This window comes from Vulpes vulpes, chromosome 1 (assembly GCF_048418805.1).
Source record: "Vulpes vulpes isolate BD-2025 chromosome 1, VulVul3, whole genome shotgun sequence".
Classification (NCBI taxonomy): Eukaryota; Metazoa; Chordata; class Mammalia; order Carnivora; family Canidae; genus Vulpes; species Vulpes vulpes.
This window is the reverse complement of record NC_132780.1, coordinates 123,557,263-123,577,044: the sequence shown is the minus strand read 5'-3', so window position 1 is coordinate 123,577,044 and position 19,782 is coordinate 123,557,263. Positions and strand designations below refer to the sequence as shown.

Below are 19,782 nucleotides of genomic sequence, written 5' to 3'. Positions count from 1 at the left end.
CGCACTGAAGCACAAACCCACAGAGAAGTAAGATCACTTCTCATATTTAGGGTGAAAAGGTTTTCAGCTTTTCCCATTCAACTGATGATCTCAGGAGGTCAGTCAACAAGAAGAATGACACAAGTAATTCTTCCCAGAGAATCCTGAGAACATCAGACACTGGAAGGCCCAAGCACCTCTGCAGGCACAAAGAGGGGTGGGCTGGAAGCAGTCTAGGGGAGATGTGTTAAAAGTCTGAATAAGAAACAGTCACACAGCAGATGCCCTTACCCAGCCCACATTGCTGGCCAGCCTAGCTGGCAGTAAACACAGAACTACTATATGGAGAGGGTGATTAAGAAAAGCTCTGCTGGGATACACCAGACAGGCAGCGGAAGTATGGCCCTGAGGGAAAAAAAAAATAAGGGGAATAAGGGAAAGTCTACAAACTGAACCTTGAGATTACCCATCTCCATCAGCCCCCATCCCCCCAACATCTTCCTTCCCTTTTCCAGAATGCTGCCAGCCTTATCCCCCTAAGCAGGAGATTAGAGAATTTTTCTCTGAGAAGCAGAAGAAAAACAACCTAAGGATGGTGATTTTGAGATCTTCCAATGAAACAACTGAGTTCCCCCTGAAATGTCCACGGTGAAGCCCTCTCAGTAAACAAATGCCCTCTATCTCCTCCTCACACTCAGAGAGTCTCCAATGCATGTGCCAGTGTCTTGCTATTCAATACAGATAACCCAAGTTTACCAGATATTTAAGGAAAGCCCTCAACATAAAAACAGTGATGAAAATAATCTAAAAGAAAGATACTTAGAAGAAAAGGAAAAGAACAGAAAACAGCTAAACTATAATTATTATTCTCAGAGAAATGAAATGCTGCATCCATAAAACAAGAATACAATGCTACGAGAAAAGAATTGTCAAAGAGAATCAGGAAAAACTCTTGGGAAGTAAAACCATCACAGAAATAAAAAATTTCAATAGGTTGAAAGAGAATTTTTTAAAACTCCTAAAAAATAAAACATAAAAGCAAGAAATAAAAAATAGAAGAAAAATAAAAAAGATGGATCCATTAAGCGCAAGAACCAAATTAAAGTAACCAGAAAAAGAAGTAAAGAGAGGAAAAGAGATAATCAAAAATATACTTCAAGAAAATACCCCAGAATTGAAGAATATAAATCTCCAGTTGAGAGGGTCCTGCATGATGATTAAAAAAAAAAAAAGACTCTCACCAAAGTACACTGCTGACAAAGAGGAGATTCTGAAAATTTCAGAGGAAAAAAAAAAACAAAAACCCACCACATGCAAAAAGACCAGGTGTCAAAACTGGCCTAAGACTGCTCATCGGCAGAGCAGAGGACAATGAAGCGCAACATTATCTCCAACTGGAATTCTATATCCAGCCAAAAACTATCTGTCCATTGTGAGTACAGATTTACTTAGGCTTAAGAGCTTACCACCAATAGACCCTTTCTCAGAAAAATACTGGAAGTTATGCTCTATCAAGACCAGTAAAAAATGAGAAAGTCAATGGAACATAGGAAACAAAGGATCCCACAGAGAGAGGCAAGGAGAATTACCATATTAATGGTAAAGAGGAGTCCAGGACAAATATCCTGTAGTCTATAGAGCAACCAGCCCATAATGCAGGCAGGGTAAAGAGTTATGGGTGAATGTGGTCAATAAAAGGAGGCAACTGTGGATTATCTGATATGCTTGACTGTAGTAATCAGTTAAATAATCTGACCAAAGTTACACAGCTAATTAAATAACAGGGCCAGAACCTGAATCCTAGTCTATTTGACCTGATGCCATCTCAGTCCATTGCCTCTTGGCAGCTAGAAGTCTGGAGCTGCATCTTAGCTCTACCGTTCAGATGCCCAGCCAACATCACTCAACCTTCCACGGCTTAGTACCTTGCATCTGATGTGGAAATAATGATACCTCCCTCGTGGTACTACTGTGAGGATGAAATGGGGTGACTTATCGAACATGCGTTATAAATCATAAAGCACTCCAATAGATATCAGTTACCGTAATATATAATGCAATTTTCCATCTCAGCAGAGTAGAAGACAGAAATGTGGCCCTCTTCTAGTGTTTCTAAATATAATCTGCCATTGGAATTCAGAGGTTCCTTCTCCCCAGGGTAAAACTATCCAGGAGGAGGAATTGAGGAATTACTTCTTCATTCTGCCCTGCCAGAGCTGGGTACAATCCCTGAGGATCCACTGCCCTTATGTAACCCACCTGGAGAGCTCACCAAAAAGTTCATTCCATTATATTAGTACATGTTATTCTACTGCTCCCCGGGAGCTAATGGACTTCAGACTAAAAAGTCCATAGCTCAATGCACATGATTAAAGGAAAAAAAAGAAAAGAACCTGTTGGAAAAACACACTCATGCCATTCTGTTTTTTTTTTTAATTTTATCTAAATTCAATTAATTCACAGATAATGTATTATTGGTTTCAGCGGTAGAGGTCAGTGACTCATCAGTCTTAATATAATAGCCAGTGCTCATTACATCACATGCCCTCCTTACTGTCCATCGCCCAGTTACCCCAACCCCCTACCCCCTCACCTCCAGTGACCCTCAGTTTGTTTCCTATGATTAAGAGTTTCTTATGGTTTGTCTCCCTCTCTGATTTGGTCCTCTTTTATTTCTTCCTCTCTGTTTTTAATCCTCAGATAATATGGTCAGTCAGGAAAAACAACTGCCCTTGCCCAGTACCTTGGTACTTTGACCTGTAGACCAGCCCTCCTGAGACTGGCAGGCACCTACACTTCTGGAACTGGGGAGAAGGAAAGGAGATAGGATAGAGGACAGGCACAGTCCCTACCTGCCCAGGCAGGACAGCGGAATGCTGCTGGCCCACAGGGACGGCAAAGCGTCTACAGCAGAAACCTCAAGAGTCAAGTCTTATGACATACCCACAGCTTCCTTTCTGTAAAGCCCAGTAAATCCCTCCAATCATCTAACCAACAGCCACCTTCACAGTAAACAAACCGCTTTCCAGCCAGCCACCAGAGCCTCTGACCCAACGTTTACCCTCACATAGCAGAGAACTTAAGCTCACAGTGAGAAAGGCACTGAACTGACTTTGCTTGAACACTATCACCCAATATGATCCTAGGGTTTAAACTGGGCACTGCCCAAGGCCAGCCTGGTTTAGAACCCCTTATGGAGGTGTCTCCTCCCCTTACCCCCCAATCCTTACCACTAGTGCCTGGCCCGGGGACAGACCATCACCTTAGCTCACAACCACAGGGCAGCCCAGGAGGACGGCCCTGTCCTCCCTCCCCGAAGCCTCTCCTCCAGCCACTTAACATTCCTCCTTCTCCTCCACTTGTATCTTAACCTTTGCAGTGTGCACGCTCCTTCCTTTCCTTAAGATGCAGCTCCAGGGAGCCTCCGATGGCCTTGCCAAGCACCTTCCTGCAGACTTCATAAGTCACAACCCACAAACCCTGATAACAACAACAATAACAATGTTAATGATGCACAAACTCTCTGCTTCGTCAAGCCCTCAGGGGGAAGAGGGCAGCATTGAGAAAGTGCTTCAGAAGCCAGTCACCTGCCCAGCCAGCCTTGGAACTGTCCCTGGGTGTGGCAGGCTCCTTACATTCTAAGTCACTAGCTTGGGTGGTAGAGGAGAGGGGAAAAAATCCCCTTTGTCCACCACAACTCCTTCTGGCCTTTCCCAATGATTGATTTCTTTCTGTTCACCAACCCTCAGCTTTAACTGTGTTTACATCAGGGCTGAGCTGCCCCCAGGGGCTGGGCTGAGGCCCATGAAACTACTCCACACACACCCGGTGCAGAGCAAAACCCTGCTGGGAAGGACAGCTGCCCTTGTTGCTGCTGCAGGGGAATCCAGGCCCCCAGTGCCACCCGCAACCCTGTCCCAGTGCGTACCCCATCAGACCACCAGGCCCCTCCAGCAGAGTAGCAGGTGCCTCCACCCTCCGCCCCATCCCCACTCAGAGCACACAGCCCCTCCCCAGAGCCCAGAAGCCCTCACCCTGCCTCCACCACGGCCTGCTGGAGGCAACAGGTCTTCTCATCTTCCAGATGCCCTGAGGGCTCTCCTGCCACAAATCAGGCCCAGCCTAGAAGCCCACCCTCATCTTCCCCCTTTGAGGGATTCCCACCCCTCAGACACCACAGAAAGAGCATTGCTTCTGGAGCCAAGCAGAGCTGGGGTCAAACCCAGGTGCCATCACGTATAGCAACATGACCTGAGGTGCTAGCAGCCCCCTCCGGGTGCCATCTCCCCACTTACAAAGTTGGGAGGATAATACGGATACCTCCCTTGTGGGGCTGGCTGAGGATTAAACGAGGGGATAAAGTACACAGAGAACCTAACATAATGCTTGGCATACAGAAGTACATAATAATCATAATTATCTTTATTAGCACTATTAGTGAGACAAATCACAGATAGAGCAAGAACAACAGTGAAACAGGCACCACCTCTTCCTCTCCAGGGTCCTGGCTGCAATCAGAAAGCAGCACGTCCAGGCAGGAAGGAGTGTGCACGTACACACATTCACCATAATAAACCCTGAAATAATCACCCATCTGTGTGGCCGCACAGACCAAGAGGCCACACAGCACGTGCCAAACGCTCCTTACAGACTCCGCACCCATCTGCCCTTCATAAAACCCAACAAGTGGGTACCAGCCTCATCCCACAGATAAGGAAACTGAGGCTCAGAGAGGTTATATCACTTACCAGGGTCACACAGTAGGTAAGCGGCAGAGCTGGGACTAGACCTCGGGTCTCCCGGCTCCTGGCCAGAGGCGGTCTATTTCTCTCAACCCCACAAGCTCCCTGGACCCAAGCAGAAAAGGAGCACTTCCTTCCTACACAGGGCTCTTCAGAGAGGCTGCAAAAGCCTCAAACTTCCAGAATCCCATGGCGAGAAGGGATTTATAACCCTCTGCTTCCTGCAAGCCCAGAGTGTCCCGTTGTATGCCCCAGTTCTCAGGATGCTGGGGCAACTGGCCCAGATGTGCTGTTAATCAGAGGTCGTGTCCAGGAGCCTGTGCCCCTCCCGCCCTAACACACAGCACACACGAGCTCCTCTCTCTTCACTTACCCTCACCCACCACCCCCACCAGACTAATGAGATAAAGAGTGGTACAATTCTAGAAACTAATAGCGAGAACGCTCCTTGCCACATTATACCCTTGGCTTTAAAAAGCTCCAGATCTCTGGGGTGCGTGCCAGCACCCTCACGTTCTCTGCAGCAGGGGAGGCTGGCGTTACAGATTCACTACTCAATGCGGATCATGAAACCAGAGGTATTCAATTATGTAAAAGCAGCTTGCTAAAGGAGAAGGATTTGAAGACACAGAGTCTAGCATTTAGGGAAAAGGGTGGAGGTGGGACTTGACCCTTTCTTGCTCCGTCACCTGAAAAAAGATACCCTTCTTATGTTGGGAGCTGTGAAGAAACCGGTTTAATTCAGTGTAACCCACATTTTGCTCAAAATAGTTTTCAAATGTCAGAATCTAAAAGTCTAGACTCTCAAGAAGCTGGTGGTAAAGGGATACAGGAAAAATGTTAAAAACAGATGACCTGAACCCAAGGTCAGAGAACTCGAACTGGCTGAGAATGTAGAGGTGGAGGTTTGGTGGAAACAACTAGAAACCCAAGTTTTGCACTGGATTTACTGGTTGTGTGACCTTGGACAAGTCCTCTCTCTTCTCTAAGTCTCTGTAAAATGAAGGGGCTGAGAGTGAATTTTCCAAAGCCCTTTGCAGTGGTGACATTTTGTTAACTCCATCCTCATGACCACAACCAGTGAAGTACCACAAGGTAATTATACCTTGTGAAAAAAACTGTTGAGTTTCTCTGGGTATGTGGCCACCCACATTAAAAGCCACTCCTCTCAGTCTCCCTTGCAGGAAGTGCGGCTATGTGACGAAATTCCACCCCCCTGAAATACAAGCAGAAATGTTATGTGCAATTGTTCCTAATAGACATCTGGGTCTTCTTAGTCTCCTCCTCCCCATGCCAGATGGAATCTGGACGAGATGGCTGGAACTCAAGCTGCCATCTGGAGACAATGAGGAGAATGGACTTGTTAAAGATGTGTGGTAGTAAGATAGAAGGTACCTGGGCCCCTGACCCACAGGAGTATACACTGGCCCTAGAATATCCCTTTCTAGGCTTCAACATGAGTGAAATATATGATCTCTGTGAGGTACTATCATTCTGGTTGTCCTGGCACACATACTAATAGGTCTTGAGTACCTACTGGAACAAAAGCTTCAACTAGAAAGAAATATTAACACCTGCTCCAGTTGGGATAGTTCAAAGTGTCTAAGGCATTAAATCATGTATTATACTTCAGATAAATTGCTGTACGGAAAGAGACAAAGGACTATGAACAGCTTGATCTTCTGTGTTCTTCCCAATTACCCAAGCTTCATTATGCCTGTTCTCATCAGGTGGTCACTTGGTGACAACTACCCACAAATGAAAGAAAAACTAGCGAGTAGCTCTCCCTGCAACCTCAGCCCTTTACTACTCAGGGGCTCATGGCAGGAGACCAAAGGCCTTGCAGTTGGGCTGGTTGGTTTCCCTGATTTGTGACCCCTTTCAACATTCCTCACGTGCCCTCTCCAGCCTCCAGGCAGCCCTCCAGAGCCAAGGACTCAAAACGCCAGAGGCTGTCCAACACAGTGGGCTCACAAGGCTGTGAGAACTAAATATTTCTAAGTCCATGTCCTCTAGGCTACCATTTCACCCTGGACAGCGTCAGTCCTCTCCCATACCACTCTATCACACTCTGAGGGTGGCAAATACATTCCTTAAGATTCCTTTTTTTTTTTTTTTTTTTTTAAGATTTCATTTATTTATTCAGGAGAGACTCAGACAGAGAGAGGGGCAGAGACACAGGCAGAGGGAGAAGCAGGCTCCATGCAGGGAGCCCGATGCGGGACTTGATCCCGGGACCCTGAGCCGAGGCAGATGCTCAACCTCTGAGCCACCCAGGCGTCCCCCTTCTTAGGATTCTGTAGGTGAAATTCCCCAGTTCCTCACATGTGCCCTCAAGTCCCTCACCATCCTGAATGCCCTACCTTAGACACAGCTACGCTCATGACTCTCAGAGCTATCCCATGCCGGCAGCAGAGTTTTAGAGCTTGGAAAGAATAATGTGCTATTTTACTAGAATTTATTTTGGGAAATAAATACCTATGCTTTCATAATTCAAAATTCAGGAAATTAATCTCAACACAAACCTTGACTGGTAGGGCACAGTTGAAAAGAAAAAAAGTTGAAAAACATCATTAACAAATCTCTTAAATTATGGCGCCCAGATGTCATACAGTTCTGGCCAAAGTACAATTCTTTTGGAAAGCTATTTGGCACAATTTATCAAGTATCTTAAAAGTATTTATGCTCCTTGACTTGGTAATTCCACTTTTGGGAATCTGTCCTGAGGAAATTAGCAGAGGTTCTGACAGATGACTCACACGATCCTACTCATAAGAGTCAAAAACTGTAAACAACCTAAATACTCAAGAGCAGGGTAATGGTTATTTAGAGGAAACCACTCAAGAGAATAACACAGCCATTTAGATGATGTTTTTGAAGACTGTACAAAGGAAAAGTATTTGTTTTAACATTAAGTTTTGAAAAATAGAATTCAGGGTGGGCTTGGTGGCTCAGGCAGTTAAGCATCTGCCTTTGTCTCGGGTCATGATCTCGGGGTCCTGGGATCCAGCCCCGCATCAGGCTTTCTGTTCAGTGGGGAGTCTGCTTCTTCCTCTCCCTCTCCCCACTGCTCATGTGTACTCTCTCTCTCAATACATAAAATCTTTAAAAATAGAATAAAAAATAGAATTCAAATGTACACGGTATGATTAAAACTATATGCAAAATTATGCTCAGGAAAAGACTGGAAGAAAAAAATGCACCAAAGTGAAACTTTGTCCTTGGATAGATTTTATTCCTCTTCCTCTTTGTCTGTTTTTCTCATTCACCATAATAGGCATGTCCAACTTAAATCTTAAAAAAAAAAAAAAAAAAAGAAATTATCTCCATTTGGCTACCATTATGGAAATAATTAACAATCTCAAAGTATCACCCCACAAGCAAACATAACTCCACAGCGGAGAAGCCTGATGGAAACCTCCTTAACTAAGGGAGCAGCGCTAGCGACACCGGTAATGGGTAAAATTGACACCATACGCCTCGGGATATGATGCACTGAATGGAAATATCATCAAAAACCCAGTTGAAGGACATTCTTCAACATTATCAAGGTCATGAAAGACAAAGACTGAGAAACGGTCCAGATTAAAGGAGACTAAAGAGATACAACAACAATGAAATTCAATGTGTGATTCTGAACTGGGTTCTGGGCCAAATGCCACATTCCTGATTGTGATCATTGCACTGTAGTTATGTAAGAGAACATCCTTGCCTTTTAGCAAATACTGAAGATTTAGGGGGCAAAGGAGCATCATTACATCTGTGAACTTTACAAATGTTATGGGAGAATGTGATAAAACAAATGTGATAAAATGTTAATATGTATGGAATCTGGATAAAGAGCAGATGGGAATCCTTTGTAATCTTCTTGCAACTCCTCTGTAAGTCTGAAATTAGAAAAAAAAAAAAAAAAAAAAAAAAACCTTACCTAAAAAAAGAAAGAAAAAAAAAAGACCCAGAACGCAACCAAATACTGTCCCCACCTCTTCCTGACACCCTTGGCTGGCCAGCCAGCGCACTGGTGGTACTTTCCCCTGTTAGAAGAGTGCTTATCTGCCCTTCTTCCCTTCCAGCTGACTCTCTGCTCCTCTGTTCACCTGATGCTGTGGAATTTTTTTATAGGATCTATTATATGAAATCTGCAAAGCACTCTGCATGCAACACATACCTAGAATGGCTTTGATGAGAGAGAGAGAAAGAGAAACACAAAAGAACATTCATTTTTAAATATGGGTAATTTGTGCCCCTTAATAAGGCAAATTTTAAGCATCTGTCACCATCCACCAAGGCTAAATAACGCTCTTCACCAGAATGAAGGCCTCACCACAAACCAAGTTTGGGAATTTCACCACTGATACTTGCCAACGTGCAAATGTCTACTACCCAGCAGCCTTGGAAACAAACACAAGCACTGTGAGTCCCTGAATGGTGTGTGTGTATCAGACAGACAGACAGAGAGGGCCTGGCCCTGAGTTGCACACCTCTGAGTAGCTGCAGCTAAGAAGTTAAAGGTGCTTATTAAGAAAGAGAGAGGGGAAAAGCAAAAAAAAAAAAAAAAAGAAGAAGAAGAAGAAGAAGAAGAAGAAGAAGAAGAAGAAGAAGAAGAAGAAGAAGAAGAAGAGAGGAGGCGCCTGGGTGGCTCAGTTGGTCAAACGTCTGCCTTCGGCTCAGGAGCTCAGGTCATGATCTGAGATCCTGGGATCAAGACCGCATTGGGCTCCCTGCTGAGTGGGCAGTCAGCTTCTTCCTCTCCCCCTGCTATGCTCTCTCAAATAAATAAAATCTTTTCTTAAGGAGGAGGAGGAGGAGAAGGAGGAAGAGGAGAAGGAGGAGGAGGAGAAGAAGAAGAAGAAAGGCAGGCAGGCAGGCAGGGCAGACAGACATGGGCAAGCACTTGGCAAGGAACAGAACCCAAGAGAGAATTCTTCAGTCTCCAAATCCAGGGCCTAGGGATGAGCCCATGGTAAGGACAACAGCTCCGAGTACAGGGAGCTTACCCTGTGACCAGGGGCAGCTAAGCAATCCGCGTGCCTGCCGAATTCAATCATCTTGGCAAGGGAAGTCAGTAGGTACTTTTAGTAGATCTATTTTATATGCGAGGAAACTGAGACGAAGAGGAGCTAAGAAACTTGCTCAGCGTCACACAGCAGGTAGGTGACAGTGCTGTGGCTCAGAGCCCCGTCTCCCAGGCTCGGAGGTCGGGTGCCCTGGCTGCAGGAAGAGACCACAGATTCCTGGAGCCACACACACCTTACTGCTTGCTCTTCTAAATACAAAGCCAGCTGCATTTCTTCTATTTTGCTTTCTTTAAAAGCCACACCTTACATGGGGGCGACGCAGGACGCAGGACGCTTCTCCTCCCCTACATTCCCCACAGCGTGTGGCTGTCAACAAGGGACAATTCAGGGCCGGACAACTGATCCGAGAGCTTATAAAAACAGGTTTTCTTATCCTGAAATTGCAACTGCAGTGCATTTAACCAGGACTTAAGTCCCTCAAGCTTTTAATGTTTTTGAAAAACCTCTCCTAGCGCCAAGAGGGCTTTGGGCCGCTGCCAGCCTGGTGTGCCAGGCCTGCTAACAAGGAAGAGTGCGGTAGAGGGAACAGTGAATCAGGCAGCAGGGAGGGGGGAGGAGCAGGTAAATTCCCACTCCGGAAATCCGACTCTGCCTCAAAGCTCAGTTAATTGATAAGAAAATAACAATTCAAGTGCTCAAGATCCATGGTATACATCCAGGCTTTAATACATATTATTTCACTCAGTCCTCTGGAGTTGAGGGTTTAAACCAGTGTTTTCGACCCTTTGGGCTTCGGCCTGAGAGCCAAGTCACAAAATCAATTCAGTGGATTGCCACCAGCATTTTTTAAACGACATTAAATAGACAACAGCAGTACGTACCGCAGATAGCAAGACATCCGGTAAAACATTCATACCTGTTGTATTCGTGCACATATACACCTGGCTATAATGTAAAATGCACAGCCGTGCTTGCAGGAGTCCCACGCAGGAAATACACCTAAGAAGCTGTCATAAACAACCTGTGTGGGAGGTGGTGCTGTCCCCACTTTGGAGATGTGAAAACTGAGTCTCACAGAAGTGAAGGGACAGCCCTCAGGTGAAGCCCGAGACCTGCTCGACCTCTGAGCACAGTGAGTCAGCGTGCACACTCGGCGCCGGCTCCATCAAGCCCTCTCCACTCACTACAGCTCCACCAAACGAGACTGGAGGGCCAGCAGGTCTGCCTTCCCTTCCCCGTGCAGCCACTAAGCACCCCCAAAGGGTCAGAGCCTAAGCAGCCTGATGCATCCTTACCTGCAGCCCGCCCGCTGCAGCTCCCCACCCGCCCCCAGAGAAGAGCTCGGCAGGGCACCTGGAGGCAAGTGCAACCGCACCACGTCCCTCCCCAGAGCCTGTGGATCATGAATCATGACAGGGGCAAAACCGGGGTCCACACCACTCAGCCGGGAGCAACAGCCTTGGCTGGCCAGATACCATGCACCGGGCAAAACTAATGTCGGTAACTTGTAAACCTGCCTGGTTTGTATGCACAACAGCTCTAAGTACAGGGAAATAGATTCCTGGGGATTTGTCCCTGAAGGACATCATCCCGCAGATCTGGGGAGGCCAGGAATCCCACTGTACACATATTCCCTTGGGGTGATGCAGATCTACAGCCAGGCTGGGAAACCTCCGCCACCCATCCATCTCTGGACTCTACCTCATTCCCCTCTCCTTCACAGCCAGAATGTTCCATCTCCGCTTGCCTCCATCCATTCCTCAGCCCCCTCAGATCTTTGCCTACCACCACCACCACCGGGAAGGCTCTCAATGAGGATGAATCACAATGACTTCCACACAGACACCCTACACACACCTCCAGTTCTCCTCTGTCTCCAGCAGGACGCTCTTGGCCTCCCTTCCACCTCTTCAGCCACGCTTCCTAACCTCTTTGCAACCCCTGGTCCCCCCAACCTTTAAATGTTGAAGTTCCCCGGGGCTCACTTGCTCCACCTCTCTTCCCTCTCTGTGAGGGTCTGGCCCACCTCCTTCCAGAGCAGCACCCCTACATTAGCATATGCAGCCCAGACCTCCCATCTCGGCCACATCCTCACATCCTGCTCACTCAGTGGTTCTTAAACTGGGGTCACACACAATTCTCAAGTGTTAAAAACTGAAATCTCATACAAATAGATATTGAGCCTTTCAAAGTATTACTGAACTCTTAGTAAGGGGCTCACTAAGATAGCATAAAAAAAAAAAAAGGATATAACAAAAAAAAAAAAAAAAGACTTAAAAAAATCTTTCAAAAAAAAAAAGTTATAAGGGGATCCCTGGGTGGCTCAGCGGTTTAGCAGCTGCCTTTGGCCCAGGGCGCGATCCTGGAGTCCCGGGATCGAGTCCCAAGTTGGGCTCCGGGCATGGAGCCTGCTTCTCCTCCTGTGTCTCTGCCTCTCTCTCTCTCTCTCTCTATGTCTATCATAAATAAATAAATAAATAAATAAATAAATAAATAAATAAATAAATCTTTTTAAAAAAGTCATAAGAAATCAATATGCATATGGCTCATGGGGGGGCAGGGGGAGGTAAAGAATCCTGTTATAAGGCTGCTAAATGAGCTATCAAACTGGTTCATGTCTTACAGGGCAATCACCTCCCAGTCTCTCTTCTCTACCAAACAGAAATCATTTGCATCTTATCTACCAGCAGAGTACGGGTCCTAAAGAATAAAAAGCAAAGTTATATTCCCTAGCGCACCGGATGGCCCTCAGGTGCCCTTCTTAGACAACACTCTAATATGACATTAAAAAGACACTAAATCACCTTTCCTGTCCAAGTTTTCGAATAATTCTTTACACTGAGGTCTATGAACTTGGATGGGGAAAGAATTATATCTTTATTTTCACTAACCTCTAAATGAAATTAGAGCCTTACCTTTATTATTACAAATGTAGGTAACAAATTATAGTAGCACTAGCAGCGTCTCTGACTTTGCCACCAACAGAAATCATACGTATTTTTTTGCCCCCAGAAACCACATTTTTCTCATACAACAACAGGCAATAGGTGCAGATATCTTGAAACACTGTTTCTGCTCATCACTAAATTTTACAGAAAGCACCAAACCTGCCATGAGATCTTTCAAATGATGCATTTATGAATATATTTTTGTCACATATTTGTTATATCTTGATAACTGTATTTTAATATCATTGATTTGCTTTGTCATCCTATGCATTGTTTTAAACATTTAGAAATATTATTCTAAGAAAGGGTCCATAAGCCCTCAGAGAAGCCTTTCCTGGCTCCCTGCATTAGGTTAGGGGCCCGTATTGCACATTCTCTTATCACCTTATATTTCCTGTTTCTAGCACTTTACTACCTGGAGTAATAAATTAGTGGCTTTCCCACTGGGCTATGGGAGGAAGGGATGGTGTCCATCTTATTTATCATTATGTCCCTAATGCCTTAGCGTGGTATATCTAACTCATAGAAGCCTGTTAAGAAATATCTGTTTAAAAAAAAAAAAAAGAAAAAGAAAGGCCTGTGGGATAAATGAACACCTATGACACGCATAGCATGCAGATGCTTGTCCACATTCCTCAGAGATACAGAGCACGTGCCATACTCTGCCCAGGACCTAGCAACGTCAGACCCCTTGACAAAAGCAAACCCACTTGTCAATTGCAAGCCAGCCCTACTTGGCACAACAACAGAACTTTCCAGCCAACCCCACTTCTCAGCTGAGATGCAAGATCACCTCTATGTTTCAGCCCCAGCATAGGGCCCTCAACCTAGATCTCCATCAATACCTTCCAAAGTAAGGATTAGAAGCATCCGCTTGTGAGTTAAAGACATATGCTCATGCTAAGGGGCAGGGGGAATGGTAGGCTTCTTGGGGTGAGGGGATGCTCTACCCCAACTCCAGATAGCTTCAATGAAGTCAGGCACAGACTCATCGTCAGGCCATCTGGGAGCAGAGTACATCAAATGACCATGATCAGGATGACCTTGGAGAATAAGACACCAATTCTGACCCCACGGTCCATCTAAGTGTGTTTAACCCTCTACCACATGATTGCAAAGCTAATTAGAAGTGGTTTCATCAACATAAAATACGTGGAAATGCTCTGTAAACTCCAAAGCCCTCTACAAGTGTGTCCAGGGCTTTATAGTTCTCATCAACAGGGTGGCCAGAGGCTCCAGTCAGTGCTGGAGGATGGGCCAGGCAGTCCAGCATGGGGTGGGCATCACTGTCCCTCCCTTCTTCCACTGGGATCTAAGATGCTGGGTAAGAAAGAAGGGAAGGAAAAAGGGGAGGGTGGGAGGCAAAGAAACCATGGAAGTCCTAGTAACATAAGAGAACTTAGGCTCCTTATACCACAGGCATCACTCTCTGACCCACTGTCACTTAGCCTCCAAAACCTGCTGCCATCACCGCCGAATGAGACACAAGAGCCCCACAAAACAAAATCGCAAAGCTGGGGCAAATCCTCCAGGGAGGCACTGTGGTTAGTATCATCACTCTCAAAAGAAGATCCCCTGTCAGAAGAAAGGGGAGAGAAACCCAGAGCACCTAAATCTTTTGCCCCTCTGTAGCCCCCGCCTCCTCATCCGTAGGCTCTACAGGGGCCCACTGGGGAGAGGCAAGGAGAGTCCAGAGCCCCCAACTCCCAGCCTGAAGTCTCTGCTCACACGGGCTCTGGCCCTCCACTGCCACCTCCTCCTAACTGGCCTCCCTAGCACCTCTCCTTCCCAACTTGAGATAAATGCCATTTATGGGGCCCTCCCGGGTGCCGGCACCATGCTGGGTGCTTCCTGTGTTACTTCTGATGCTTTCAACTCTGCAAATGGTTATCATCGCGACCACTAACAAGCAAGAAAACCGAGGCAGGGCCCAAGGTCACACAGCTCCTGAACGTCAGGCTGGCTAAAAACCCATGTTCTATCCACTGCACCACACTTCATCTTGTAGACAACAGAGAAGAAAGTGAGAGGAAGAAAGTGTTGTTCTGAGAAAATTAATCCCAGTCTCTTCCATTCCAATCCAAGCCTACACTGTGGACTGACTGCTCTCGTTATTAAAAGGGCAGCTTTCATCATGTCTCTCCATTACCTAGAGAATCAAGTCCCAAAAGCTCTGCCAGTCATTTAAGGTTCTTTACAATCCACTTTTCTGATCTTACTCCCCCTCCCCAGACTCAAATCTCTCCTTCCATCCAGCCTGGCCCGTAACTCCTCATCGCCTGTATTTTTGTCTCAGACAGGTTCCTTTCTCTGCCTGCAACACTAGTTCCTTCAGCCAACTATGGACTGGGGATGACTACATGCCAGGTCCCGGGCTAGGTGCTGGGGACACAATGAGCAGAACAGAAAGGATGCCCATGGTCACAGAGCCCAGAGTCAGCTCTCGTTATGAGTGTGAGCTAGGACCCTTCTCTGGTGTCTAGGTGCCCCTCGGCCTGACCCCTGCCCAAATCCACAGCACTCCGTGTCTGCCACCCATTCGGCACTCAGCTATTCCTCCAACTTATGTGCCAGCTCTGTTTTAAAACTTCCTCTGTAACGTGTTTATTTCTGTGGGAGAAGTGCACTCCAGGTTCCAAGCAGCATTATAAATGGCAATTAGATCCCCAGGCCAGCCCACAAAAGCCCATTAAATATATAATGGTGTAGAACCTAAAATACGTGTACATTAAAAACTCTGCAGGAGACACCAGGGACAAACATCTCTTGCTTCCTGCACCTCCGCCCACTGTCCCACCAGGTGCTGAGTGTCAAGCCACCGTCAAGGGCAGAGGCCAGAGCAGGGACGTGGGAGGAGGGAAGCAGGTGGAAGACGTGAGTGGGGGGGCGGTGGGGAGGGGCTGGGATGGCAGAGATGAAGCAGGAAGAAACCTGATTTATAATTCAGGAGCCTGGCACCAATCCCAGCTCTGCCTTTACAAACACAGTGGCCTCGAGACCCTCCCTCTCAAAGCCTCACTTTTCTAAAATGAAAGAGCTGAGTTACACCAGTAGTTCTCAGACTTCTGAATCTCAGACTAGCAGGGATATATTTTTCAAATATATTTCATATTTTTTTTTAAATATTTTAAAATAGGGACACCTGGGTGGCTCAGCGGTTGAGCATCTGCCTTTGGCCCAAGGCCTGATCTTGGAGACCCGGGATCGAGTCCCACATCGGGCTCCCTGCATGGAGCCTGCTTCTCCCTCAGCCTGTGTCTCTGCCCCTCTCTCTCTCTGGTTCTCTCATGAATAAATAAATAAAACCTTTAAAAAAATAAATAAAATAAAATATTTTAAAATATATAACATACATTTTAAATATATAATGTATACTTGAAAATCAATTTTGTCAATACCTTCTAAAAAAAAAAAACAGAAAAAAAAAAACAGGATATACAATCATGACTTTAATTTTTCAAAAGGACACTGAACCCCGCCCTCCTCCAATATGACATCACATCCAAAAAATGGACAAGTCTTTAAACGGAAAATATCTGGATTCGTGGAAAAACCATTCACTGTTGGTACTTTTCCAATGTGTCTATGGACCTGTGAAAATTGTCACAGCCCAGCTTCGCTCCTCGGCCTGAAGTTGGAACCACGTGAGCTGGGTGACTTTGCATCCTTGCCAGCTCCAACAGGTCTCTGTTCTGAGGGCTGGAGGTAAGCTACACCACAATCAGCGTGGATGGTTTGGGGAAGGGGCCACCGCAGAGAGGAGCTGGGTTGGGCAGCAGGAAGAGGCAGTCCGCGGCAGGGGAGGGACAGGACAGCTCAGCCTCCCCGGGCAGAGGGCACAGACACCCAGCCAGGAGGGAGGTGCTGGAACTGACTCGTCCCAAGTGTTGACTGTGACTCTTTTCATCCCTGGATGCTTTATGGAAGGCTGAGAGGCCCCAAAGGAATCTTTTTTCCTTTATTAACTTTTTCTGATCAAAAAACTAATAATAGGGCAGCCCCAGTGGCTCAGCGGTTTAGCGCTGCCTTCAGCCTGGAGTCCTGGGATCGAGTCCCACGTCAGGCTCCCTGCATGGAGCCTGCTTCTCCCTCTGCCTGTGTCTCTGCCTCTCTCTCTCTCTCTCTCTCTCTCTCTCTCGTGTGTGTCTCTCATGAATAAATAAAATCTATAAAAAAAACTAATAATATTCATACAGAAAACTTGGGGAAACAGAAAAAAAAGGATAAGCAAAGAAGTAAACAAAAGTCACCCACAGCAGTGCCTTCCTGAACAATCGCCGTTGACATTCTGAGGCACCGCTAATTCCTCGACCGCTTATGTAGCTATCTTCAGTCACCCTGGGATTCATTTTATACCCTGCTTTTCCCCTAATTACCGCACGGAAGCACTTTGCCATGTCCCTAAATAGTCTTCATACGCATCATAAAATATTTTGATAATCACGGCATTCTAGTAAATATAAACATCACTTTCCAAGGCATGGACAGGACCAAAAGTCATTTAAACCATGCCATTACTGTTGGGCATCTATGCCATTTCCAAATTGTTGCTATTGTCAAAAATGTGGTAGGTATTTGCCACTGTCCATGAATCTCTGTAGACCCCTTTATACTACTTTATGTCCCCTGGGTCACAGCCTAGGGCTCCGCACATATCAGCTCTCAGTAAATATTGAGTGAACAAGGAAATCCAATACACTCCCAGGACCTGGGAGGCCCTTATCAGATGGACACGGAGTTTAACTTTACCGAGGCCCACCCTGGTGTCTACCAGCCACTCAGCAGTGACACAGCCTTGCTGACACCTGCTGAGCCAAGGTAGGGTGTGGGGAAAGGAGAACGTCAACTCCATGCTGCAGATTCCCAGTTCCATGCTGCAGATTCCCAGTTCGAGCGCTCTCAGCAAACCTACCCCCGCCCCCCCAAACCCCCCCGTGCTTCCAGGGGGAGGACCCAGCAGGCCTCAACAGCCTTACCAACTCCCCCCACACCCCCTCCACACCGTACAACCCACTGCCTCAAGAAGGCCAGGGCTGGCCTGCCCACCAAATTAATGTATGGCTCCCCTCCAGTGGAGGCTCCCAGCACTTCGGGTATCAGGGCTCGCTGTCCTGTCTTTATTTGCTCATGGGACTGACTCCCCGGCGCAAAGCAGGGCAGCACCGGAGGGCAGGGACACACTGTGCTTTGCTCTCCACCCCAAATCCAATCCAGTGCCAAACAACGTGGTTGATAAATAAATGTTTGCTGAATGAAACTTGTTTCCAGTCAGATTCCCAAGCCCTCTATTTTTACAGCAGGGAAGGTGGAAAAGAAGAAAAGAGAAGAGCAGGATATCCTAACACAGCCCAAGCGCAAAGACGTGATAGGGCTCCTGCTAGAGCTGGCCCCTCTGCACCGCCCTGCAGGACCCCCGGCCTAGAGACCAGCCCAGGCCAGCTGGCTCCAGAAAACAAAATGCAAACAGATCATCCACACATGGATGCAGGTGAAAGGGCGCTGTCCCACTCCACACTGGTTCTCTTCCGGAGGGAGAAAGGTCAGATCTAGAGGACAGGTGACTTGCTTTCCCACCCACTTCCAGACAACCAGAAAAATGCAGCGCCACTCTTCACTGGGGATCCCCAAAAGGCAGAGTACCCGGAAACAGAAATGTTTGAAAGTAACTAAATCCACACTCCGGTTTGTCTCCTCGTGTTGCCCAGCATCCTTGCCACACCCAAAAGAAAAAAAAAAAACAAATTGAAAAACCTGGGTTGGAGAGGGTGCTGCTAGCAGCAGAAAGTTTTTCCCTGGAACTTCAAGGAAAAAAAAAAAAGGAGCCAACTGTGCTAAAACAAGAGACCAGAAGTTACGGAGACATGTGGAAAGAAGCCACATTATCCCATTGCACGCCCACAGTAACACCTAGGCCAGGCCCGGGGAGCCCTGGGCACTGGGGACACACACACTCTGGCCTCTTCTAGGGATGCCCTGGAGCCACCACCCTGCACCACCCCCCAACCCCAAGAGTAGCAAACCCCTCTCAGAGAGTCCACCCCTCCCAGCACGCTGGCCCACCCCTTGCACATCCCAGCTCGAGTTGCAGCTGCAATTCCCAGAACTTCCTCCATGGGACCCCCCTCCATGTCCTTGGGGAGGGGGCGCCTTGACCGGCCCCATTTCATGGATGGGAAGACTAAGGCGGGTACGGTAAAGGATTCCCTTCCAACTTCAGCTAGAAAGTGCCCGAGGCTCAGGCTCGAGCCAGGGGCGGTCGGTGTAGCAGCAGGACCCCAGCCGGCGCGCCCAGCCTGGCCTGCACCCGGGGGGAGGGGGGGACCCCAGGCGCTGACCCGCAGGTCCCGGCTGCCCAGCGTGGGAGCCGCGGCCGCTCCGAGCGCGTCCCGGGCGCCAGGTGGGTCCGAAGCTCGGTTTCCTCGGTTTCCGGCCGCGCAGGTATCACCCCCTTCCCACCCGCACTCACACAGGTGCCGCCGCCCCACCCCGCGCCCGCCCTCGCCCCCGCCCCCGCTTGCAAGCACCCGGCGCCCGGGGCGCTCCGCCCGGAGGGCACGGGGAGGGCACGGGCAGGGCACGGGGGCCGCCCCCGCCCGGGACCCCGAGGCTCCCCGCAGCGCGGACCCCACCGCGGGGCGCCCCGGGCCGCAGCCTCACCCAGACGGCCAGCAGCAGCCCCGCCGGCCCGAGCCGCGCCATCCCCGCCGCCCCCGGCTCCGCGCTGCGCCCGGGCTCCCGCGCCCGCGCCTCGGTCGGTGCCAGCGCCGCTCCCGCCTCCCGGCCCCGCTGCCACGTCTGCCAGGGCATGCGCACCCGGCTGCGGAGGCGGCGGCTCGGGGCTGCTGGGAGTCGTAGTCCCGGAGAGCCGGGGGGGGGGGGGGGTGCCGGGGCGCAGGGGCTAGGGCCACAGCGCGGGAGGGCGAGCGATCCGCAGAGCTCGGGGCCGCCCGGGGGCTCGGCGGTCAGGGCCGCCTGCAGCCTGCAGACCGGGTGGCCCAGTGGTTAGGGAAGCCTGCAGACTGGGGGGCTCAGCGGTTAGGGCCGCCTGCAGCCTGCAGCCTGCAACCCGGGGGGCCCAGCGGTTAGCGCCGCCTG

General features: G+C 48.3%; 1 protein-coding gene across 1 annotated transcript in view; it reads right to left on the bottom strand.

Moving 5' to 3' along the window:
* PDIA5 (protein disulfide isomerase family A member 5) overlaps positions 1-19,419 on the bottom strand; it is a 93,360-nt gene extending 73,941 nt beyond the window's left edge. The window contains exon 1 of the mRNA XM_072725135.1: positions 19,345-19,419. Within this exon, the coding sequence (XP_072581236.1) occupies positions 19,345-19,386 (42 nt within the window). The 5' untranslated portion in view covers positions 19,387-19,419. The remainder of the gene's footprint in view (positions 1-19,344) is intronic.
* Positions 19,420-19,782: the final 363 nt, after the last annotated feature.